Genomic DNA, 25686 nt, shown 5'->3' with positions numbered 1-25686 from the left:
CAATAGTGCATCTAAATCTATTTAGGGGGTGAGAAGGATTACTTACCCTATCCTAGGTATTCCTTGAAGAGGTGGGGTTTCAGGTGTCTCCGGAAGGTGGTGATTGACTCCGCTGTCCTGGCGTCGTGAGGGAGTTTGTTCCACCATTGGGGGGCCAGAGCAGCGAACAGTTTTGACTGGGCTGAGCGGGAACTGTACTTCCTCAGTGGTAGGGAGGCGAGCAGGCCAGAGGTGGATGAACGCAGTGCCCTTGTTTGGGTGTAGGGCCTGATCAGAGCCTGGAGGTACTGAGGTGCCGTTCCCCTCACAGCTCCGTAGGCAAGCACCATGGTCTTGTAGCGGATGCGAGCTTCAACTGGAAGCCAGTGGAGAGAGCGGAGGAGCGGGGTGACGTGAGAGAACTTGGGAAGGTTGAACACCAGACGGGCTGCGGCGTTCTGGATGAGTTGTAGGGGTTTAATGGCACAGGCAGGGAGCCCAGCCAACAGCGAGTTGCAGTAATCAAGACGGGAGATGACAAGTGCCTGGATTAGGACCTGCGCCGCTTCCTGTGTGAGGCAGGGTCGTACTCTGCGGATGTTGTAGAGCATGAACCTACAGGAACGGGACACCGCATTGATGTTAGTTGAGAACGACAGGGTGTTGTCCAGGATCACGCCAAGGTTCTTAGCGCTCTGGGAGGAGGACACAATGGAGTTGTCAACCGTGATGGCGAGATCATGGAACGGGCAGTCCTTCCCGGGAGGAAGAGGAGCTCCGTGATGCAGAGAAGAGCAGTCTCAGTTGAATGACTAGTCTTGAAACCTGACTGATTTGGATCAAGAAGGTCATTCTGAGAGAGATAGCGGTAGAGCTGGCCAAGGACGGCACGCTCAAGAGTTTTGGAGAGAAAAGAGAGAAGGGATACTGGTCTGTAGTTGTTGACATCGGAGGGATCGAGTGTAGTTTTTTCAGAAGGGGTGCAACTCTCGCTCTCTTGAAGACGGAAGGGACGTAGCCAGCGGTCAGGGATGAGTTGATGAGCGAGGTGAGGTAAGGGAGAAGGTCTCCGGAAATGGTCTGGAGAAGAGAGGAGGGGATAGGGTCAAGCGGGCAGGTTGTTGGGCGGCCGGCCGTCACAAGACGCGAGATTTCATCTGGAGAGAGAGGGGAGAAAGAGGTCAGAGCACAGGGTAGGGCAGTGTGAGCAGAACCAGCGGTGTCGTTTGACTTAGCAAACGAGGATCGGATGTCGTCGACCTTCTTTTCAAAATGGTTGACGAAGTCATCTGCAGAGAGGGAGGATTCAGGAGGGAGGAGAAGGAGGCAAAGAGCTTCCTAGGGTTAGAGGCAGATGCTTGGAATTTAGAATGGTAGAAAGTGGCTTTAGCAGCAGAGACAGAGGAGGAAAATGTAGAGAGGAGGGAGTGAAAGGATGCAAGGTCCGCAGGGAGGCGAGTTTTCCTCCATTTCCGCCGGCTGCCCGGCTACCTCTCCTAACACGTTGTCTCCTGTCTCTCCACCTCTCCTAACACGCTGTCTCCTGTCTCTCCACCTCTCCTAACACGTTGTCTCCTGTCTCTCCACCTCTCCTAACACGTTGTCTCCTGTCTCTCCACCTCTCCTAACACGTTGTCTCCTGTCTCTCCACCTCTCCTAACACGTTGTCTCCTGTCTCCTGTCTCTCCACCTCTCCTAACACGTTGTCTCCTGTCTCTCCACCTCCTAACACGTTGTCTCCTGTCTCCTGTCTCTCCACCTCTCCTAACACGTTGTCTCCTGTCTCTCCACCTCTCCTAACACGTTGTCTCCTGTCTCTCCACCTCTCCTAACACGTTGTCTCCTGTCTCCTGTCTCTCCACCTCTCCTAACACGTTGTCTCCTGTCTCTCCACCTCTCCTAACACGTTGTCTCCTGTCTCTCCACCTCTCCTAACACGTTGTCTCCTGTCTCTCCACCTCTCCTAACACGTTGTCTCCTGTCTCTCCACCTCTCCTAACACGTTGTCTCCTGTCTCCTGTCTCTCCACCTCTCCTAACACGTTGTCTCCTGTCTCTCCACCTCTCCTAACACGTTGTCTCCTGTCTCTCCACCTCTCCTAACACGTTGTCTCCTGTCTCCTGTCTCTCCACCTCTCCTAACACGTTGTCTCCTGTCTCTCCACCTCTCCTAACACGTTGTCTCCTGTCTCCTGTCTCTCCACCTCTCCTAACACGTTGTCTCCTGTCTCTCCACCTCTCCTAACACGTTGTCTCCTGTCTCTCCACCTCTCCTAACACGTTGTCTCCTGTCTCCTGTCTCTCCACCTCTCCTAACACGTTGTCTCCTGTCTCTCCACCTCTACTAACACGTTGTCTCCTGTCTCTCCACCTCTCAACACGTTGTCTCCTGTCTCTCCACCTCTCCTAACACGTTGTCTCCTGTCTCTCCACCTCTCCTAACACGTTGTCTCCTGTCTCCTGTCTCTCCACCTCTCCTAACACATTGTCTCCTGTCTCTCCACCTCTCCTAACACGTTGTCTCCTGTCTCCTGTCTCTCCACCTCTCCTAACACGATGTCTCCTGTCTCCTGTCTCTCCACCTCTCCTAACACGTTGTCTCCTGTCTCCTGTCTCTCCACCTCTCCTAACACGTTGTCTCCTGTCTCTCCACCTCTCCTAACACGTTGTCTCCTGTCTCTCCACCTCTCCTAACACGTTGTCTCCTGTCTCCTGTCTCTCCACCTCTCCTAACACGTTGTCTCCTGTCTCTCCACCTCTCCTAACACGTTGTCTCCTGTCTCTCCACCTCTCCTAACACGTTGTCTCCTGTCTCTCCACCTCTCCTAACACGTTGTCTCCTGTCTCTCCACCTCTCCTAACACGTTGTCTCCTGTCTCTCCACCTCTCCTAACACGTTGTCTCCTGTCTCTCCACAGTTGTCTATAGACACAGGGCTGCTGGAGCTCAATGTCCTAATGGGAGTTCTCCAGGGGCTGGTGTTGAGGCTTCAGAGCCCACAGGAACCAACTGAGGAAACCGAGGCAGAGCCCATGGTCGAAGGAGAGACTGAGCCCATGGTCGCTGATCAGAAGGCAGCGGAGACAGCAGAAACCATTGCTGTGGATCCCAAGGAGACGGAGCCTATAGCTATGGACCAGGACACAGCCACTGTAGTAGATCCAGCCAAGGTAGCAGAACCCAAAGCTGTGGACCTCCCGAATGGATCAGAGCTCTTCCTGGAGGTCAACCCGTCTTCTGAAGCAGAGGACGACCACAGCCTGGTAGGTACCAGTAACCCTTTTACCCGAGGTAGTATACCAGATATATAGTAGTCAGAATTCCAACGGAGGACCAAGACTCCGTGTCCTTCGTCAGGAAGTCTTCGTACCATATCAAACAGAAAGGAGGACCAAGACTGCGTGTCCTTCGTCAGGAAGTCTTCGTACCATATCAAAAAGAAAGGAGGACCAAGACTCCGTGTCCTTCGTCAGGAAGTGTTCGTACCATATCAAAAAGAAAGGAGGACCAAGACTCCGTGTCCTTCGTCAGGAAGTCTTCGTATCATATCAAAAAGAAAGGAGGACCAAGACTGCGTGTCCTTCGTCAGGAAGTCTTCGTATCATATCAAAAAGAAAGGAGGACCAAGACTCGGTGTCCTTCGTCAGGAAGTCTTCGTACCATATCAAAAAGAAAGGAGGACCAAGACTGCGTGTCCTTCGTCAGGAAGTCTTCGTATCATATCAAAAAGAAAGGAGGACCAAGACTCGGTGTCCTTCGTCAGGAAGTCTTCGTACCATATCAAAAAGAAAGGAGGACCAAGACTGCGTGTCCTTCGTCAGGAAGTCTTCGTACCATATCAAAAAGAAAGGAGGACCAAGACTGCGTGTCCTTCGTCAGGAAGTCTTCGTATCATATCAAAAAGAAAGGAGGACCAAGACTCTGTGTCCTTCGTCAGGAAGTCTTCGTATCATATCAAAAGAAAGGAGGACCAAGACTCGGTGTCCTTCGTCAGGAAGTCTTCGTACCATATCAAAAGAAAGGAGGACCAAGACTGCGTGTCCTTCGTCAGGAAGTCTTCGTATCATATCAAAAAGAAAGGAGGACCAAGACTGCGTGTCCTTCGTCAGGAAGTCTTCGTACCATATCAAAAAGAAAGGAGGACCAAGACTCCGTGTCCTTCGTCAGGAAATCTTCGTACCATATCAAAAGAAAGGAGGACCAAGACTGCGTGTCCTTCGTCAGGAAGTCTTCGTATCATATCAAAAGAAAGGAGGACCAAGACTCGGTGTCCTTCGTCAGGAAGTCTTCGTACCATATCAAAAAGAAAGGAGGACCAAGACTGCGTGTCCTTCGTCAGGAAGTCTTCGTATCATATCAAAAAAGAAAGGAGGACCAAGACTGCGTGTCCTTCGTCAGGAAGTCTTCGTATCATATCAAAAAAGAAAGGAGGACCAAGACTGCGTGTCCTTCGTCAGGAAGTCTTCGTATCATATCAAAAAGAAAGGAGGACCAAGACTCCGTGTCCTTCGTCAGGAAGTCTTCGTGACAAATAGAGTTGTAGCCTTGGTCCTCTTTGTTTACTGTAGCTCAATAACTTATCGCTGGTGGATTTGGGATATTTCTCCTTGACTTTTGTTCTGGTGATGTGATATACTGTATCCTTTTCCCTGACGTGTGTGTGTGTGTGTGTGTGTGTGTGTGTGTGTGTGTGTGTGTGTGTGTGTGTGTGTGTGTGTGTGTGTGTGTGTGTGTGTGTGTGTGTGTGTGTGTGTGTGTGTGTGTGTGTGTGTGTGTGTAGGTGGTGTTGTCAGTGCTGAGTTCCATCCTGAAGCACCCGTGTATCGAGCAGTGGTTCCTGTCTCTGGAGTTGTCCTCCGTCCCTCCTACGTCCCTCAACCCCGTCAGGCTGAAGCTGCTGTGTGCTCAACTGTCTGACTGCATCCTGGGTCTATTACAGTCCTCTGCCTCCGTCCTTCGACCCCTGAACTCCCTCCATCTCCTCTCCCCCTACCTAGAGGCTGTATCAAGGGCTCTGCTCAGAGAACTGGGGGAGACTGGGGAGAGGAGGGAGACCGACAAGGAGTCCCGGCCTGTGAGAGCCTTCATGGCCTTGCATGCCTACATGGAACCCTCTCTCCTCCAGGAGCTGGTCTCTTCCCTTCTCCTCCTCCCCAAGGAGGCCCTCATCACCCCGGGGGAGGGTGACGGGGAGGGAGAGGAGGACAGAGAGAAGAGCCCCAGAGCAGCAGAGCTCAGTGTCTACGGACGCACGGCTCTACAGGTCCTCACTGAGACCACCTCCTCCGACGCCTCTTCATCCGGCTCCCCTATCCTCCTCCTCTCCCAGGCCCACCTCCAAGGCCTGGCCACCCTGCTCCTCTCCTGCTCCAGCCCATCTCTGGAGACCTTCCTCCTGCAGGCCCTGAGGACCCAGCCAGGCAACGCTAAACTCCTCCACACTGACATCCTGCTCCACTGTCTCCAGGGGCCTCTTACTGCAGCCACCCAGGCCCTCGGGTAGCTCTGCTGCAGAACTGCTCTGCTCACAGGCTCTGCTTCGAGTGTGGTGCCTGCAGCCGCAGCACCTGGAGAAACTGTCAGACCAGACGGAGACATTCCTACCGCTGGTCAACCGTTACCTGCAGACTGCAGCCAGAGAGGACCCGCCAGGCCTAAAGACGGTAGGTGGTTGTGGTCTCGTCTGCTGTGTCAAACTCATTGTTACTGTATTTATGTTAGACTGGCAGCTGTCGGGGAGGGGGGTCCATCCGTCGGGTCTGTCAGGGGGTCTGTCGGGCCTGTCAGTCTGTCGGGGGTCTGTCGGGTCTGTCAGGGGGTCTGTCGGGCCTGTCAGCAGGGAGTCTGTCAGGGGGGATCTGTCAGGGGGTCTGTCAGGGGTCTGTCGGGGGATCTGTCGGGTCTGTCAGGGGGTCTGTCGGGGTCTGTCGGGGGGTCTGTCGGGTCTGTCAGGGGGTCTGTCAGGGGGTCTGTCGGGGCTGTCAGGGGGTCTGTCGGGTCTGTCGGGGGGTCTGTCGGGGGGGGTCTGTCGGGTCTGTCAGGGGGTCTGTCGGGGCTGTCAGCGGGGGTCTGTCGGGTCTGTCAGGGGGGTCTGTCAGTGGGGGTCTGTCAGTGGGGGTCTGTCAGGGGGGATCTGTCGGGTCTGTCAGGGGGTCTGTCAGGGGGTCTGTCAGGGGGTCTGTCGGGGCTGTCAGCGGGGTCTGTCGGGTCTGTCAGGGGGGTCTGTCAGTGGGGGTCTGTCAGTGGGGGATCTGTCGGGTCTGTCAGGGGGTCTGTCAGGGGGTCTGTCAGTGGGGGTCTGTCAGTGGGGGTCTGTCAGGGGGGATCTGTCGGGTCTGTCAGGGGGTCTGTCAGTGGGGGTCTGTCAGGGGGGGATCTGTCGGGTCTGTCAGGGGGTCTGTCAGGGGGTCTGTCAGTGGGGGTCTGTCAGTGGGGGTCTGTCAGGGGGATCTGTCGGGTCTGTCAGGGGGTCTGTCAGGGGGGTCTGTCAGGGGGTCTGTCAGTGGGGGTCTGTCAGGGGGATCTGTCGGGTCTGTCAGGGGTCTGTCAGGGGGGTCTGTCAGTGGGGGTCTGTCAGTGGGGGTCTGTCAGGGGGATCTGTCGGGTCTGTCAGGGGGTCTGTCAGGGGGTCTGTCAGGGGGTCTGTCAGGGGGTCTGTCAGGGGGTCTGTCAGGGGGTCTGTCAGGGGTCTGAATCCTAACTTCCACTTAGTTAGTCTCTCATTGACATTTAATGCTTGACTTAAGAAGTGAAAGTGCATGTTTGGTTCTCAACTATCACAGTCACCATGTTGTTTACATGCCCATGTTGTCCCACAGTTCAGACAGCGGTGCTGAAGGCCCTGAAGAAGGCCCTGTTCCCCAGGCTGAGCCTCTCTGTGCTGGGGCAGGAGACAGGGAGGCCCTGGGGCTGTGGAGGTTGTGGAGGCTCTGTCTAGTCTGGTCAGACTGACAGCTAAGGTCAAGGACATCAGAGAGCTCATCGCCTCCCTGCCAGCTGCCTTGCAGAAACTAGACGGCTTTGAGAGGTAATATGTCTGTACAGGTATTAGCTCAGTAAAACACAGCCGAATTCAACAGGTGTAGTAGACCTTACTTTGAAATGTTTACTAACAAGACCTTAACCAACAATACAAAAATATTTACTAATTAACCAAAGTAAACAATGTAAGAGAAAAATAAAATGACAATAGTGAGGCTATATACAGGGGGTACCGGTACGAGTCAGTGTGCAGGGGTACAGGTTAGTAATGAGGCTATATACAGGGGTACAGGTTAGTAATGAGACTATATACAGGGGGTACAGGTTAGTAATGAGACTATATACAGGGGGTACAGGTTAGTAATGAGACTATATACAGGGGTACAGGTTAGTAATGAGACTATATACAGGGGTACAGGTTAGTAATGAGACTATATACAGGGGTACAGGTTAGTAATGAGACTATATACAGGGGGTACCGGTTAGTAATGAGGCTATATACAGGGGTACCGGTTAGTAATGAGGCTATATACAGGGGTACAGGTTAGTAATGAGGCTATATACAGGGGTACAGGTTAGTAATGAGACTATATACAGGGGTACAGGTTAGTAATGAGGCTATATACAGGGGGCACAGGTCAGTAATGAGGCTATAGACAGGGGGTACAGGTTACATTTACATTTACATTTAAGTCATTTAGCAGACGCTCTTATCCAGAGCGACTTACAAATTGGTGCATTCACCTTATGACATCCAGTGGAACAGCCACTTTACAGTGGTGCATCTAAATCTTTTAGGGGTGAGAAGGATTACTTATCCTATCCTAGGTATTCCTTAAAGAGGTGGGGTTTCAGGTGTCTCCGGAAGGTGGTGATTGACTCCGCTGTCCTGGCGTCGTGAGGGAGTTTGTTCCACCATTGGGGGCCAGAGCAGCGAACAGTTTTGACTGGGCTGAGCGGGAACTGTACTTCCTCAGTGGTAGGGAGGCGAGCAGGCCAGAGGTGGATGAACGCAGTGCCCTTGTTTGGGTGTAGGGCCTGATCAGAGCCTGGAGGTACTGAGGTGCCGTTCCCCTCACAGCTCCGTAGGCAAGCACCATGGTCTTGTAGCGGATGCGAGCTTCAACTGGAAGCCAGTGGAGAGAGCGGAGGAGCGGGGTGACGTGGAGAGAACTTGTGAAGGTTGAACACCAGACGGGCTGCGGCGTTCTGGATTAGTTGTAGGGTTTAATGGCACAGGCAGGGAGCCCAGCCAACAGCGAGTTGCAGTAATCCAGACGGGAGATGACAAGTGCCTGGATTAGGACCTGCGCCGCTTCCTGTGTGAGGCAGGGTTGTACTCTGCGGATGTTGTAGAGCATGAACCTACAGGAACGGGCCACCGCCTTGATGTTAGTTGAGAACGACAGGGTGTTGTCCAGGATCACGCCAAGGTTCTTAGCGCTCTGGGAGGAGGACACAATGGAGTTGTCAACCGTGATGGCGAGATCATGGAACGGGCAGTCCTTCCCCGGGAGGAAGAGCAGCTCCGTCTTGCCGAGGTTCAGCTTGAGGTGGTGATCCGTCATCCACACTGATATGTCTGCCAGACATGCAGAGATGCGATTCGCCACCTGGTCATCAGAAGGGGGAAAGGAGAAGATTAATTGTGTGTCGTCTGCATAGCAATGATAGGAGAGACCATGTGAGGTTATGACAGAGCCAAGTGACTTGGTGTATAGCGAGAATAGGAGAGGGCCTAGAACAGAGCCCTGGGGACACCAGTGGTGAGAGCGCGTGGTGAGCAGACAGATTCTCGCCACGCCACCTGGTAGGAGCGACCTGTCAGGTAGGACGCAATCCAAGCGTGGGCCGCGCCGGAGATGCCCAACTCGGAGAGGGTGGAGAGGAGGATCTGATGGTTCACAGTATCGAAGGCAGCCGATTGGTCTAGAAGGATGAGAGCAGAGGAGAGAGTTAGCTTTAGCAGTGCGGAGCGCCTCCGTGATACAGAGAAGAGCAGTCTCAGTTGAATGACTAGTCTTGAAACCTGACTGATTTGGATCAAGAAGGTCATTCTGAGAGAGATAGCGGGAGAGCTGGCCAAGGACGGCACGTTCAAGAGTTTTGGAGAGAAAAGAAAGAAGGGATACTGGTCTGTAGTTGTTGACATCGGAGGGATCGAGTGTAGGTTTTTTTCAGAAGGGGTGCAACTCTCGCTCTCTTGAAGACGGAAGGGACGTAGCCAGCGGTCAGGGATGAGTTGATGAGCGTTGTGAGGTAAGGAGAAGGTCTCCGGAAATGGTCTGGAGAAGAGAGGAGGGGATAGGGTCAAGCGGGCAGGTTGTTGGGCGGCCGGCCGTCACAAGACGCGAGATTTCATCTGGAGAGAGAGGGGAGAAAGAGGTCAGAGCACAGGGTAGGGCAGTGTGAGCAGAACCAGCGGTGTCGTTTGACTTAGCAAACGAGGATTGGATGTCGTCGACCTTCTTTTTTAAAAATGGTTGACAAAGTCATCTGCAGAGAGGGAGGAGGAGGGGGGATTCAGGAGGGAGGAGAAGGTGGCAAAGAGCTTCCTAGGGTTAGAGGCAGATGCTTGGAATTTAGAGTGGTAGAAAGTGGCTTTAGCAGCAGAGACAGAGGAGGAAAATGTAGAGAGGAGGGAGTGAAAGGATGCCAGGTCCGCAGGGAGGCGGGTTTTCCTCCATTTCCGCGTGGCTGCCCGGAGCCCTGTTCTGTGAGCTCGCAATGAGTCGTCGAGCCACGGAGCGGGAGGGGAGGACCGAGCCGGCCTGGAGGATAGGGGACATAGAGAGTCAAAGGATGCAGAAAGGGAGGAGAGGAGGGTTGAGGAGGCAGAATCAGGAGATAGGTTGGAGAATGTTTGAGCAGAGGGAAGAGATGATAGGATGGAAGAGGAGAGAGTAGCGGGGGAGAGAGAGCGAAGGTTGGGACGGCGCGATACCATCCGAGTAGGGGCAGTGTGGGAAGTGTTGGATGAGAGCGAGAGGGAAAAGGATACAAGGTAGTGGTCGGAGACTTGGAGGGAGTTGCAATGAGGTTAGTGGAAGAACAGCATCTAGTAAAGATGAGGTCGAGCGTATTACCTGCCTTGTGAGTAGGGGGAAGGTGAGAGGGTGAGGTCAAAAGAGGAGAGGAGTGGAAAGAAGGAGGCAGAGAGGAATGAGTCAAAGGTAGACGTGGGGAGGTTAAAGTCGCCCAGAACTGTGAGAGGTGAGCCGTCCTCAGGAAAGGAGCTTATCAAGGCATCAAGCAAGTAATGAGACTATATACAGGGGGTACAGGTTAGTAATGAGACTATATACAGGGGTACAGGTTAGTAATGAGACTATATACAGGGGGTACAGGTTAGTAATATATACAGGGGTACAGGTTACTATATACAGGGGTACAGGTTAGTAATGAGACTATATACAGGGGGTACAGGTTAGTAATGAGACTATATACAGGGGGTACAGGTTAGTAATGAGGCTATATACAGGGGGTACAGGTTAGTAATGAGACTATATACAGGGGGTACAGGTTAGTAATGAGACTATATACAGGGGGTACAGGTTAGTAATGAGACTATATACAGGGGGTACAGGTTAGTAATGAGGCTATATACAGGGGGTACAGGTTAGTAATGAGACTATATACAGGGGTACAGGTTAGTAATGAGGCTATATACAGGGGTACAGGTTAGTAATGAGGCTATATACAGGGGGTACAGGTTAGTAATGAGACTATATACAGGGGGTACAGGTTAGTAATGAGACTATATACAGGGGTACAGGTTAGTAATGAGACTATATACAGGGGTACAGGTTAGTAATGAGACTATATACAGGGGGTACAGGTTAGTAATGAGACTCTATACAGGGGTACAGGTTAGTAATGAGACTATATACAGGGGTACAGGTTAGTAATGAGACTCTATACAGGGGTACAGGTTAGTAATGAGGCTATATACAGGGGTACAGGTTAGTAATGAGACTATATACAGGGGTACAGGTTAGTAATGAGACTATATACAGGGGTACAGGTTAGTAATGAGACTATATACAGGGGTACAGGTTAGTAATGAGACTATATACAGGGGGTACAGGTTAGTAATGAGACTATATACAGGGGGTACAGGTTAGTAATGAGACTATATACAGGGGGTACAGGTTAGTAATGAGACTATATACAGGGGGTACAGGTTAGTAATGAGACTATATACAGGGGGTACAGGTTAGTAATGAGACTATATACAGGGGGTACAGGTTAGTAATGAGACTATATACAGGGGTACAGGTTAGTAATGAGACTATATACAGGGGGTACAGGTTAGTAATGAGACTATATACAAGGGGTACAGGTTAGTAATGAGACTATATACAGGGGGTACAGGTTAGTAATGAGACTATATACAGGGGGTACAGGTTAGTAATGAGACTATATACAGGGGGTACCGGTTAGTAATGAGGCTATATACAGGGGTACAGGTTAGTAATGAGACTATATACAGGGGGTACAGGTTAGTCCAGGTAATGTAGGTAATATGTTCATGTAGGGAGGGGTAAAGTGAGTAGCAGCAGTGTAAAAACGAAGGGGGGTTAATGTAAATAGTCCGGGTGGCCATTTGATTAGCTGTTCAGGAGTCTTATGGCTTGGGGGGTAGAAGCTGTTAAGGAGCCTCTTGGACCTAGACTTGGCGCTCCGGTACCGTTTGCCGTGTGGTGGCAGAGAGAACAGTCTATGACTAAGGTGGCTGGAGTCTCTGACAATATTTTTGGCCTTCCTCTGACACCGCCTGGTATAGAGGTCCTGGATGACAGGAAGCTTGGCCCCAGTGATGTACTGGGCCGTTCGCACTACCCTATGTTGCGCTTTGCGGTCGGATGCAGAGCAGTTGCCATACCAACCTGTCAGGATGCTCTCGATGGTGCATCTTTTGAACATTTTGAGGATCTGGGGACCCATGCCAAATCTTTTCGGTCTCCTGATGGGGAATAGGTGTTCTCGTGCCCTCTTCACCACTGTCTTGGTGTGTTTGAACCATTCTAGTTTGTTGGTGATGAGGACACCAGGAACTTGAAACTCTCGACCCGCTCCACTATAGCCCTGTTGATTTTAATGGGGGCCTTTTCGGGCCATGAGGGAGAGGTTGTTGTCCTGGCACCACACTGCCAGGTCTCTGACCTCCTCCCTTTAGGCTGTCTCATCGTTGTCGGTGCTCAGGCCTACCACCAGGTCTCTGACCTCCTCCCTTTAGGCTGTCTCATCGTTGTCGGTGCTCAGGCCTACCACCAGGTCTCTGACCTCCTCCCTATAGGCTGTCTCATCGTTGTCGGTGATCAGGCCTACCACCAGGTCTCTGACCTCCTCCCTTTAGGCTGTCTCATCGTTGTCGGTGCTCAGGCTTACCACCAGGTCTCTGACCTCCTCCCTATAGGCTTGTCTCATCGTTGTCGGTGCTCAGGCCTACCACTGTTGTGTCGTCAGGAAACTTAATGATGGTGTTGGAGTCGTCTTTGGACACACAGTCGTGGGTGAACATGGAGTACAGGAGGGGTCTGAGCACCCACCCCTGAGGGGCACCATCCCTCGGATCAGCGTGGCAGATGTGTTGTTGCCTCCCCTCACCACCTGGGGGCGACCCGTCATGAAGTCCAGGATCCAGTTGCAGAGGGAGGTGTTTAAGTCCCAGAGTCCTTAGCTTAGTGATGAGCTTTGAGGGCACTATGGTGTTGAACGCTGAGCTGTAGTCAATGAATAGCATTCTCACATAGGTGTTCCTTTTGTCCAGGCGTGGAAGGGCAGTGTGGAGTACGATTGCTTCTACACCTGCATTGCTTGCTGTTTGGGGTTTTAGGCTGGGTTTCTGTACAGCACTTTGAGATATCAGCTGATGTACGAAGGGCTATATAAATATATTTGATTTGATTTGATTGAGATTGCGTCGTCTGTGGATCTGTTGGGGCTGTATGCAAATTGAAGTGGGTCTTCGGTTTCCGGGATTATGGTGTTGTGAGCCATGACCAGCCTTTCAAAGCTCTTCATGGCTACCGACATACATTTACATTTACATTTAAGTAATTTAGCAGACGCTCTTATCCAGAGCGACTTACAAATTGGTGCATACACCTTATGACATGAGTGTGCTACAAGGCGGTAGTTATTTAGGCAGGTTACCTTCTCTTTCCTTGGGCTCGGGGACTATGATGGTCTGCTTTTACACCTGCATTGTTTGCTGTTTGGGGTTTTAGGCTGGGTTTCTGTACAGCACTTTGAGATATCAGCTGATGTACGAAGGGCTATATAAATAAATTTGATTTGATTTGATTTGATTTGATTTGTTTGAAACATGTATTTAATACAGACTCGGGTCAGGGAGAGGTTGAAAATGTCATCTTCGTTCGAGGTGGTCATAAGAGACACGGTAGCAGCAACATTTATGTAATTTTAGCATTGAAATATATCAAATGAACCTGAAAAATTACTCAACGTCAAACCCTTGTGGTTAAGAAATATAATACACTAATATAATACACTAATATAATACACTAATATAATACACTAATATAATACACTAATATAATACACTAAGAATGTATCACATATTTCCCTAAGCTAACAAAACAAAACCATAAAACCCACATGGTAAACTGAGATTCGGCAATTAACATATGAAGAGTGCAGCGATATAGACGGGGGTCATCCCCTCCGGTGCCATTTATTAGGAAGTCAGCCTATTTCAGTTAAACACACATCTACTAAGGTTACAGTATCAATAAGGAGTATTTCTCTCTGTCCCTCCCTTCAGATGGCAGCTGGTGGACCCCATCAGTGCTGTGCTGTCTGTCTGTCCCGAGGAGCTGGAGTTGTGGAGGACTTCGGTGCTCTCTGCTGCCCTCCGGTGGCTGAGCTCTTCCTACGGCCACAACAGAGACCAGAACACGGCACCACTCACACAGGAGGATAGCATACTGAATAGACTGACTGTACTGCTGGTGGGTCACCTGTTGTCCGCATCCCAAATGACTCTCTCTATAATGCGCTACTGTTGACCAGAGGTCATGAGATGTTTTCAGTTGACATGTCAACTTAAATCACGTTGGTTTTGTTGTACATTGACATTTTGAGTCATTTAGCAGACGTTCTCATCCAGAGCGACTTACAGCAGGGAGTGCATGTGTTTTTCGTACTGGTCCCCTTGTGGGAATCGAACCCACAACCTTTCGCGTTACAAGTGCCATGCTCTACCAACTGAGCCACGCGGGACTACATTGGTAACTCAGAAACAAACTTTAATATTTTTTCCCCCCCCTCAGACTTTTCCAGAAGACATCACAGCAGCAGAATGGAACAGCTTTGTCAAGGCTGGACTGAAGTAAGATCCTTTATTCAGACACACCTCCTCTGTTGAATATAAATGTATATCATGTCTGTCGGGTCTGTCAGGGGGGCCTGTTGGGGGGTCTGTCAGGGGGGTCTGTTGGGGGTCTGTCGGGTCTGTCAGGGGGGTCTGTCGGGTTTGTCAGGGGGTCTGTCAGGGGGTCTGTCAGGGGGTCTGTCGGGTCTGTCAGGGGTCTGTCGGGTTTGTCAGGGGGTCTGTTGGGGGGTCTGCCAGGGGGTCTGTCGGGTCTGTCAGGGGGGTCTGTCAGGGGGTCTGTCGGGTCTGTCAGGGGGGTCTGTCGGGTTTGTCAGGGGGTCTGTCGGGTCTGTCAGGGGGTCTGTCGGGGGGTCTGTCGGGTCTGTCAGGGGGGTCTGTCGGGGGGTATGTCAGCGGGGTCTGTCGGGTCTTTCAGGGGGTCTGTCAGGTCTGTCGGAGGGGGTCTGTCAGGGGGTCTGTCAGTCTGTCAGGGGGAAGTCTGTCAGGGGGTCTGTCGGGGTCATGTGATTTATCTAACCTTTTATTTCTACAGGTTAGTCTGAGATGTATTTTCCTCTTGACATATTCATGTCTAGTGTTTATGGAGAATCTTTTCCTTCCCAGGTGTCGCTACAGAGACCCTAACTTCCTGAGCACCCTAAACAGGATGTTGGATCTGATGTATGGAGGTAGTGAAGGACCTAAAGACCTGGTTCCTGTACCTACCATCCACATGATGGCCTCCAGCCACTCCCTGTTCCTACCCATCATGCTGGGAGACGAGGAGGACCTTAGTGGGAACACACAGGTTAAAGGTACAGAACAGGACCTTAGTCGGGAGGGGGGTTGCCCAGCACCAGTTACCTGGGGGATTGCCCAGCACCGGTTATCTTTGGGGGATGTGCATATACCCCCCTCGTTTTCTCCGTTCACTTCCAGTGTTCCAGATAACACTGAACACTGTATGTAACACACTGTACACTGTATGTAACACACTGAACACTGTATGTAACACACTGCACACTGTATGTAACACACTGTGCCCTGTATGTAACACACTGTATGTAACACACTTTATGTTACACACTGAACACTGTATGTAACACACTGCACACTGTATGTAACACACTGAACACTGTACGTAACACACTGCACACTGTATGTAACACACTGAACACTGTACGTAACACACTGCACACTGTACGTAACACACTGCACACTGTATGTAACACACTGAACACTGTATGTAACACACTGAACACTGTATGTAACACACTGTATGTTACACACTGAACACTGTATGTAACACACTGTATGTAACACACTGAACACTGTATGTAACACTGTATGTAACACACTGAACACTGTATGTAACACACTGTACACTGTATGTAACACACTGAACACTGTATGTAACACACTGTACACTGTATGTAACACTGTATGTAACACACTGTACACTGTATGTAACACACTGAACACTGTATGTAACACACTGTACACTGTATGTAACACTGTATGTAACACACTGTGCCCTGTATGTAACACTGTATGTAACACACTGTACACTGTATGTAACACTGTATGTAACACACTGTACACTGTATGTAACACACTGTACACTGTATGTAACACTGTATGTAACACACTGTACACTGTATGTAACACACTGTACACTGTATGTAACACACTGTATGTAACACACTGTACACTGTATGTAACACACTGTACACTGTATGTAACACACTGTACACTGTATGTAACACACTGTACACTGTATGTAACACTGTATGTAACACACTGTACACTGTATGTAACACTGTATGTAACACACTGTACACTGTATGTATGTAACACACTGTACACTGTATGTAACACACTGTGCCCTGTATGTAACACTGTATGTAACACACTGTATGTATGTAACACACTGTGCCCTGTATGTAACACACTGTATGTAACACTGTATGTAACACACTGTACACTGTATGTAACACTGTATGTAACACACTGCACACTGTATGTAACACTGTACGTAACACACTGCACACTGTATGTAACACACTGTATGTAACACTGTATGTAACACACTGTACACTGTATAACACACTGAACACACTGTATGTAACACTGTATGTAACACACTGTACACTGTATGTAACACTGTATAACACACTGAACACTGTAAACACAACACTGTATGTAACACACTGTACACTGTAAACACACTGAACACTGTATGTAACACACACTGTACACTGTATGTAACACACTGTACACTGTATGTAACACTGTATAACTGAACACTGTATGTAACACAACACTGTATGTAACACACTGAACACTATGTAACACTGTACACTGTATGTAACACTGTATAACACACTGAACACTGTATGTATGTAACACACTGTACACTGTATGTAACACTGTATGTAACACACTGTACACTGTATGTAACTGTATGTAACACACTGAACACTGTATGTAACACACTGAACACTGTATGTAACACTGTACACTGTATGTAACACTGTATAACACACTGAACACTGTATGTAACACACTGTATGTAACACACTGCACACTGTATGTAACACACTGTATGTAACACACTGCACACTGTATGTAACACACTGTATGTAACACACTGAACACTATGTAACACAGAGTTCTCTGTCTGCTCTCTCTTCCAGAGGCCCTGGTCTCTCTCCTGCTCAGCCTAGTGAAGAGAAGTCCTGCTGTCTGTAGCAGCAGCCACTTCGTAGTCCTACTGGGAGGGTACGGCGCTACTCTCAGTACTACAGGTAACAGAGCTGTTCCTTCCGGGGTGCTTTTAAATGTCTTCTGTTCTACAGTCGGCTGACACGTCTTTTCTGTGCAGATCAGAATCTGTTACTGCTGCTGCAGGAGTACGAAACGAAACGGCATCAGTCTGGTAGACTTTCAGTAAGTTTATTCATTTTTTAATTATCTTTCATCTCAATAAGTTGTGTGTGTTTGCTCGTCCGTGCTATTACACTGATGTGTGTGTGTGTGTGTGTGTGTGTCACCTGCAGGTGCATGCTTTGGGGCCCAGCGGCGGTGGAGCACCATAAGGCCCGGAGAAGCCTGGGCGTTTCCTTGTGGCAGCAACCCAGCTCTGAGGACCTGCTGGCTCTGCTCAGCCCTGACACCATGATCAACACCATCACTCACTTCCCCCTGCAACGCAGGATCATCCTACAGGTAACACACACACACACACACACACACACACACACACACACACACACACACACACACACACACACACACACACACACACACACACACACACACACACACACACACACACACACACACACACACACACACACACACACACACACACATCATGTTTAGATACTGGAGTATTTCCTGAATGTGTGACCTGACAAAGAAAGGACTCTGGACCTTTTTTAATTAGACTATAACTAGACTAACTAGTCCCCAGATTGCTTCCTGTTTGATGTATTCTGGGAAAACTCTTGTCCCTGTTCATGTGGTGTAACGATAAGATGTCTATATGATATGACACTCCACTCATCTTTCCTTCAACAGGAGGGTAAAGAGCTGATTTTCAAAGATGAGGAAGTGAAGGATCTTGGGAGTGTGTACGACCCTTGTTTCCTCCTGCCTCTCTTCAGCGCCATGCTTCAGCCAGGTGACTACTACCAATGAACACCTGAACATCCAAGCGTTTTAAACATCCAAGCATTTTTAAATAACACACTTTTCTGAGACATTTGACACAGTCAAAAGATGGTGAGACTTGACACATTTAAAAATACATTTATCAAAAATAATACTAAAGAACATTGAAGTTTAATTTTATTTAACCTTTATTTAACTAGGCAAGTCAGTTAAGAACACATTCTTATTTTACAATGACGGCCTGGGAACAGTGGGTTAACTGGTCTAGGAACAGTGGGTTAACTGGTCTAGGAACAGTGGGTTAACTGGTCTAGGAACAGTGGGTTAACTGGTCTAGGAACAGTGGGTTAACTGGTCTAGGAACAGTGGGTTAACTGCCTGTTCAGGGGCAGAATGACAGATTTGTACCGTGTCAGCTCGGGGATTTGAACTCGCAACCTTCCGGTTACTAGTCCAACGCTTATTTAGCGGCAATATTGTTTGTGAAACCACTTTTATTTTTTATTTTTTATTAATCAATAAATCCCTGGTTATGGGACCTCTAAATACACGCTGTGACGTTGAACCAATTACGTTGTTACTGCACAGCCTTCTTGCTAAACCAAACTTCCTGTCCTTCCTGTCCTGTGACAGAGTCTGTGATCGACTGTCTGAAGTTTGTGTCGAGTCACGGCCTTGGTGTGACGATGGTGTCCCTGAGTAGTTACGACCCCAAGCTGAGGGCAGCGGCCTATCAGGTCCTGGCTTCATACCACCATCATCTGGAGGCTGCTCGCTTCAGAGAGAAGAGACAGGTACACACACACACACACACACACACACACACACACACACACACACACACACACACACACACACACACACACACACATCAGACACACACACACAATCAGGCTCACACACACACACACACACACACACAATCAGACACACACACACAATCAGACACACACACACAATCAGGCTCACACACACACACACACACACACACACACACACACACACACACCCAAGGTGTTGAAGGCGTTCCACAGGGATGCTGGCCCATGTTGAGTCTACAAGGTGTTGAAAGCGTTCCACAGGGATGCTGGCCCATGTTGACTCTACAAGGTGTCTAAAGGGTTCCACAGGGATGCTGGCCCCATGTTGACTCTACAAGGTGTTGAAGGCGTTCCACAGGGATGCTGGCCCATGTTGACTCTACAAGGTGTCTAAAGCGTTCCACAGGGATGCTGGCCCATGTTGACTCTACAAGGTGTTGAAAGCGTTCCACAGGGATGCTGGCCCCATGTTGACTCTACAAGGTGTTGAAAGCGTTCCACAGGGATGCTGGCCCATGTTGACTCTACAAGGTGTTGAAAGCGTTCCACAGGGATGCTGGCCCATGTTGACTCTACAAGGTGTTGAAAGCGTTCCACAGGGATGCTGGCCCATGTTGACTCTACAAGGTGTCTAAAGCGTTCCACAGGGATGCTGGCCCATGTTGACTCTACAAGGTGTTGAAAGCGTTCCACAGGGATGCTGGCCCATGTTGACTCTACAAGGTGTTGAAAGCGTTCCACAGGGAAACTGGCCCATGTTGACTCTACAAGGTGTCTAAAGCGTTCCACAGGGATGCTGGCCCATGTTGAGTCTACAAGGTGTTGGCGTTCCACAGGGATGCTGGCCCATGTTGACTCTACAAGGTGTTGAAAGCGTTCCACAGGGGAAACTGGCCCATGTTGACTCTACAAGGTGTCTAAAGCGTTCCACAGGGATGCTGGCCCATGTTGACTCTACAAGGTGTCCAAAGCGTTCCACAGGGATGCTGGCCCATGTTGACTCTACAAGGTGTTGAAAGCGTTCCACAGGGATGCTGGCCCATGTTGACTCTACAAGGTGTCTAAAGCGTTCCACAGGGATGCTGGCCCCATGTTGACTCTACAAGGTGTCTAAAGCGTTCCACAGGGATGCTGGCCCCATGTTGACTCTACAAGGTGTCTAAAGCGTTCCACAGGGATGCTGGCCCCATGTTGACTCTACAAGGTGTCGAAAGCGTTCCACAGGGATGCTGGCCCCATGTTGACTCTACAAGGTGTCTAAAGTGTTCCACAGGGATGCTGGCCCCATGTTGACTCTACAAGGTGTCTAAAGCGTTCCACAGGGATGCTGGCCCCATGTTGACTCTACAAGGTGTCTAAAGTGTTCCACAGGGATGCTGGCCCCATGTTGACTCTACAAGGTGTCTAAAGTGTTCCACAGGGATGCTGGCCCCATGTTGACTCTACAAGGTTTCTAAAGCGTTCCACAGGGATGCTGGCCCCATGTTGACTCTACAAGGTGTCTAAAGCGTTCCACAGGGATGCTGGCCCCATGTTGACTCTACAAGGTGTCGAAAGCGTTCCACAGGGATGCTGGCCCCATGTTGACTCTACAAGGTTTCTAAAGCGTTCCACAGGGATGCTGGCCCCATGTTGACTCTACAAGGTGTCTAAAGTGTTCCACAGGGATGCTGGCCCCATGTTGACTCTACAAGGTTTCTAAAGCGTTCCACAGGGATGCTGGCCCCATGTTGACTCTACAAGGTGTCTAAAGCGTTCCACAGGGATGCTGGCCCCATGTTGACTCTACAAGGTGTCGAAAGCGTTCCACAGGGATGCTGGCCCCATGTTGACTCTACAAGGTGTTGAAAGCGTTCCACAGGGATGCTGGCCCCATGTTGACTCTACAAGGTTTCTAAAGTGTTCCACAGGGATGCTGGCCCATGTTGACTCTACAAGGTGTCTAAAGCGTTCCACAGAGATGCTGGCCCCATGTTGACTCTACAAGGTGTCTAAAGTGTTCCACAGGGATGCTGGCCCCATGTTGACTCTACAAGGTGTCTAAAGTGTTCCACAGGGATGCTGGCCCCATGTTGACTCTACAAGGTGTCTAAAGTGTTCCACAGGGATGCTGGCCCCATGTTGACTCTACAAGGTGTCTAAAGTGTTCCACAGGGATGCTGGCCCCATGTTGACTCTACAAGGTGTCTAAAGCGTTCCACAGGGATGCTGGCCCCATGTTGACTCTACAAGGTGTCTAAAGTGTTCCACAGGGATGCTGGCCCCATGTTGACTCTACAAGGTGTCTAAAGCGTTCCACAGGGATGCTGGCCCATGTTGACTCTACAAGGTGTCTAAAGCGTTCCACAGGGATGCTGGCCCATGTTGACTCTACAAGGTGTCTAAAGCGTTCCACATGGATGCTGGCCCATGTTGACTCTACAAGGTGTCTAAAGCGTTCCACAGGGAAACTGGCCCATGTTGACTCCAATGCTCCCCACAGTTGTCTAGTTGGCTGGATGTCCTTCAGGTAGTGGACCGTTCTTGATACAACACGGGAAACTGTTGAGCATGAAAAAACCCAGCAGCGTTGCAGTTCTTAACACAAACCGGTTCGCCACCAGGCACCTACTACCATACCCTGTTCAAAGGAACTTAAAGATGTTGTCTTGCCCCATTCACCCTCTGAGTGGCACACACATACACAATCCATGTCTCAATTATCACAAGGCTTAAACATCCTTCTTTAACCACCCGTCTCCTCCTCTTCATCTACACTGATTGGATTTAACAAATGACATCAATAAGGGGATCATATCTTTCACCTGGATTCACCTGGTCAGTCTTTGTCATGGAAAGAGCAGGTGTTCCTAATGTTTTGTGCACTCAGTGTATATAGGGAAAAGACAGTCAATTCAGACGCAGACATGGCCTTGTGCACGAGTGGTAATGTTGTGTATTAACCGTGTGTGTGTGTGTGTGTGTGTGTGTGTGTGTGTGTGTGTGTGTGTGTGTGTGTGTGTGTGTGTGTGTGTGTGTGTGTGTGTGTGTGTGTGTGTGTGTGTGTGTGTGTGTGTGTGTGTGTGTCTCTGTGTGTGTTTGTGTGTGTCTCTGTGTGTGTTTGTGTGTGTGAGAGTGCCTGTGTGTGTGTCGTGTTTGTCTGTGTGTGTGTTTGTCTGTGTGTCTGTGTTTGTCTGTGTCTGTGTGTGTCTGTGTGTGTGTCTGTGTCTGTGTGTGTGTGTGTGTGTGTGTGTGTGTGTCTCTGTGTGTGTTTGTGTGTGTGTGTGTGTCTGTGTGTGTGGGGTCTGTGTGTGTGAGAGTGCCTGTGTGTGTGTCTGTGTGTGTGAGAGTGCCTGTGTGTGTGTCGTGTTTGTCTGTGTGTCTGTGTGTCTGTGTGTGTGTTTGTCTGTGTGTCTGTGTGTGTGTGTGTGTGTGTGTGTGTGTGTGTGTGTGTGTGTGTGTGTGTGTGTGTGTGTGTGTGTGTGTGTGTGTGTGTGTGTGTGTGTGTGTGTGTGTGTGTGTGTGTCCCCAGCTGCTGTACCTGCTGGACATGGTAAAGAATGGGATCCGACAGCAGAACCTCAGAATGCCCTTCGTTCTGACCACGTACATCTCTAAGGTGGCCCGGCAGATGCTGAAACCAGAGGAGCACATGTACGTGGTGGTGAACCGGTTCCTGCTCTCCCATCAGTGTCTGGACTTCAGAAGGGTTCCAGAGTTCTTCAAGCTGTTCTACAGCTGTGACATGGAGGTAAAGTATTACAGTAGTATAGTATTACAGTAGTGTAGAAGTACAGTATTATAGTAGTACAGTATTACAGTAGTATAGTATTATAGTAGTACAGTAGTATAGTATTAGAATATTACAGTAGTATAGTGTCAGTATTTCAGTAGTATAGTAGTATAGTATTACATTAGTATAGTGTCAGTATTACAGTGGTATAGCATTACAGTAGTACACTGTCAGTATTACAGTAGTATAGTATTCCAGTAGTATAGTATTAGTGGTATAGAATTACAGTAGTACAGTATTATAGTATTATAGTAGTACAGTAGTACAGTATTATAATATTACAGTAGTACAGTATTACAGTGGTATAGAATTACAGTAGTACAGTATTACAGTATTACAATAGTACAGTAGTATAGTATTATAGTAGTACAGTATTATAATATTACAGTAGTATAGTATTACAGCAGTATAGTATTACAGTAGTATAGTATTACAGCAGTATAGTGTCAGTATTAGAGTAGTATAGTATTACAGTAGTATAGTGTCCGTATTACAGTGGTATAGTATTACAGTAGTATAGTGTCAGTATTACAGTAGTATAGTGTCAGTATTACAGTGGTATAGTATTACAGTAGTATAGTGTCAGTATTATATTAGTAAAGTGTTACAGTAGTATAGTGTCAGTATTACAGTAGTATAGTGTCAGTATTACAGTAGTATAGTGTTACAGTAGTGTAGTGTTAGTCTTACAGTAGTATAGTGTCAGTGTTACAGTAGTGTAGTGTTAGTCTTACAGTAGTATAGTGTCAGTATTACAGTAGTATAGTGCCAGTATTACAGTAGTATAGTGCCAGTATTACAGTAGTATAGTATTATAGTACAGTATTATAGTATTACAGCAGTATAGTATTACAGTAGTATAGTATTACATCAGTATAGTGTCAGTATTAGAGTAGTATAGTATTACAGTAGTATAGTGTCCGTATTACAGTGGTATAGTATTACAGTAGTATAGTGTCCGTATTACAGTGGTATAGTATTACAGTAGTATAGTGTCAGTATTACAGTGGTATAGTATTACAGTGGTATAGTGTCAGTATTACAGTAGTATAGTGTCAGTATTACAGTGGTATAGTATTACAGTGGTATAGTGTCAGTATTACAGTAGTATAGTGTCAGTATTATATTAGTAAAGTGTTACAGTAGTATAGTGTCAGTATTACAGTGGTATAGTATTACAGTGGTATAGTGTTAGTATTACAGTAGTGTAGTGTTAGTATTACAGTAGTATAGTGTCAGTATTACAGTAGTATAGTGTCAGTATTACAGTAGTATAGTGTCAGTATTACAGTAGTATAGTGTCAGTATTACAGTAGTATAGTGTCAGTATTACAGTAGTATAGTGCCAGTATTACAGTAGTATAGTGTTAGTATTACAGTAGTATAGTGCCAGTATTACAGTAGTATAGTGTTAGTCTTACAGTAGTATAGTGTCAGTATTACAGTAGTATAGTGTCAGTATTACAGTAGTATAGTGTCAGTATTACAGTAGTATAGTGTCAGTATTACAGTAGTATAGTGTCAGTATTACAGTAGTATAGTATCAGTATTACAGTAGTATAGTGCCAGTATTACAGTAGTATAGTGCCAGTATTACAGTAGTATAGTGTTAGTCTTACTTGAGGTATTACTTTAGTCCTATGTAACTGACAGGATTCTAATAGGTTGTCCTTTAGTCCTATGTAACTGACAGTATTCTAATAGGTTGTCCTTTAGTCCTATGTAACTGACAGTATTCTAATAGGTTGTCCTTTAGTCCTATGTAACTGACAGTATTCTAATAGGTTGTCCTTTAGTCCTATGTAACTGACAGTATTCTAATAGGTTGTCCTTTAGTCCTATGTAAACCCTGACAGTATTCTAATAGGTTGTCCAATGTAACTGACAGTATTCTAATAGGTTGTCCTATGTAAACCCTGACAGTATTCTAATAGGTTGTCCTTTAGTCCTATGTAACTGACAGTATTCTAATAGGTTGTCCTTTAGTCCTATGTAACTGACAGTATTCTAATAGGTTGTCCTTTAGTCCTATGTAACTGACAGTATTCTAATAGGTTGTCCTTTAGTCCTATGTAACTGACAGTATTCTAATAGTTTGTCCTTTAGTCCTATGTAACTGACAGTATTCTAATAGGTTGTCCTATGTAACTGACAGTATTCTAATAGGTTGTCCTTTAGTCCTATGTAACTGACAGTATTCTAATAGGTTGTCCTTTAGTCCTATGTAAACCCTGACAGTATTCTAATAGGTTGTCCTTTAGTCCTATGTAAACCCTGACAGTATTCTAATAGGTTGTCCTTTAGTCCTATGTAACTGACAGTATTCTAATAGGTTGTCCTTTAGTCCTATGTAACTGACAGTATTCTAATAGGTTGTCCTTTAGTCCTATGTAACTGACAGTATTCTAATAGGTTGTCCTTTAGTCCTATGTAACTGACAGTATTCTAATAGGTTGTCCTTTAGTCCTATGTAACTGACAGTATTCTAATAGGTTGTCCTTTAGTCCTATGTAAACCCTGACAGTATTCTAATAGGTTGTCCTTTAGTCCTATGTAACTGACAGTATTCTAATAGGTTGTCCTTTAGTCCTATGTAACTGACAGTATTCTAATAGGTTGTCCTTTAGTCCTATGTAACTGACAGTATTCTAATAGGCTGTCCTTTAGTCCTATGTAACTGACAGTATTCTAATAGGTTGTCCTTTAGTCCTATGTAACTGACAGTATTCTAATAGGTTGTCCTTTAGTCCTATGTAACTGACAGTATTCTAATAGGTTGTCCTTTAGTCCTATGTAACTGACAGTATTCTAATAGGTTGTCCTTTAGTCCTATGTAACTGACAGTATTCTAATAGGTTGTCCTTTAGTCCTATGTAAACCCTGACAGTATTCTAATAGGTTGTCCTTTAGTCCTATGTAACTGACAGTATTCTAATAGGTTGTCCTTTAGTCCTATGTAACTGACAGTATTCTAATAGGTTGTCCTTTAGTCCTATGTAACTGACAGTATTCTAATAGGTTGTCCTTTAGTCCTATGTAACTGACAGTATTCTAATAGGTTGTCCCTTTAGTCCTATGTAACTGACAGTATTCTAATAGGTTGTCCTTTAGTCCTATGTA

The 25686-nt window shown here is 47.8% G+C and overlaps 1 protein-coding gene and 2 long non-coding RNA genes across 62 annotated transcripts in view; all 3 read left to right on the top strand.

The window, feature by feature from the left end:
* Nucleotides 1-25686, top strand: part of LOC118376534 (nucleolar pre-ribosomal-associated protein 1-like) — a 79821-nt gene that overhangs the window by 32305 nt on the left and 21830 nt on the right. Inside the window, 15 exon segments of the mRNA XM_052508021.1 lie at nucleotides 2897-3241; nucleotides 4759-5476; nucleotides 5479-5520; nucleotides 5523-6054; nucleotides 6868-7005; nucleotides 13750-13936; nucleotides 14258-14316; nucleotides 14923-15113; nucleotides 16995-17105; nucleotides 17183-17217; nucleotides 17219-17247; nucleotides 17358-17526; nucleotides 17881-17983; nucleotides 18607-18767; nucleotides 22306-22537. Of these exon segments, the coding sequence (XP_052363981.1) occupies nucleotides 2897-3241; nucleotides 4759-5476; nucleotides 5479-5520; nucleotides 5523-6054; nucleotides 6868-7005; nucleotides 13750-13936; nucleotides 14258-14316; nucleotides 14923-15113; nucleotides 16995-17105; nucleotides 17183-17217; nucleotides 17219-17247; nucleotides 17358-17526; nucleotides 17881-17983; nucleotides 18607-18767; nucleotides 22306-22537 (3052 nt within the window).
* LOC127923865 (uncharacterized) lies at nucleotides 7210-11417 on the top strand. 27 transcript variants are annotated; one of them, XR_008115858.1, is made up of 5 exons: nucleotides 7216-7315; nucleotides 7409-7440; nucleotides 10354-10639; nucleotides 10672-10797; nucleotides 10922-11417. It is a non-coding gene; the product is annotated as an uncharacterized LOC127923865 (long non-coding RNA). The 27 variants fall into 27 exon arrangements; XR_008115875.1 differs by lacking the exons at nucleotides 7216-7315; nucleotides 7409-7440 and adding an exon at nucleotides 10223-10306 and having other exon boundaries at nucleotides 10354-10545; nucleotides 10578-10639; XR_008115877.1 differs by lacking the exons at nucleotides 7216-7315; nucleotides 7409-7440 and adding exons at nucleotides 10223-10306; nucleotides 10891-10921 and having other exon boundaries at nucleotides 10672-10734; nucleotides 11015-11417.
* Nucleotides 19006-21725, top strand: LOC127923866 (uncharacterized). 34 transcript variants are annotated; one of them, XR_008115889.1, is made up of 6 exons: nucleotides 19006-19083; nucleotides 19133-19228; nucleotides 19278-19517; nucleotides 19804-19998; nucleotides 20538-20684; nucleotides 20978-21051. It is a non-coding gene; the product is annotated as an uncharacterized LOC127923866 (long non-coding RNA). The 34 variants fall into 34 exon arrangements; XR_008115910.1 differs by lacking the exon at nucleotides 19133-19228 and having other exon boundaries at nucleotides 19032-19083; XR_008115903.1 differs by lacking the exon at nucleotides 19133-19228 and having other exon boundaries at nucleotides 19038-19132.

The sequence above is a fragment of the Oncorhynchus keta genome, unplaced genomic scaffold (genome assembly GCF_023373465.1).
Source record: "Oncorhynchus keta strain PuntledgeMale-10-30-2019 unplaced genomic scaffold, Oket_V2 Un_contig_3321_pilon_pilon, whole genome shotgun sequence".
Lineage (NCBI taxonomy): Eukaryota > Metazoa > Chordata > Actinopteri > Salmoniformes > Salmonidae > Oncorhynchus > Oncorhynchus keta.
This window is presented reverse-complemented; position numbering and strand designations above follow the sequence as displayed.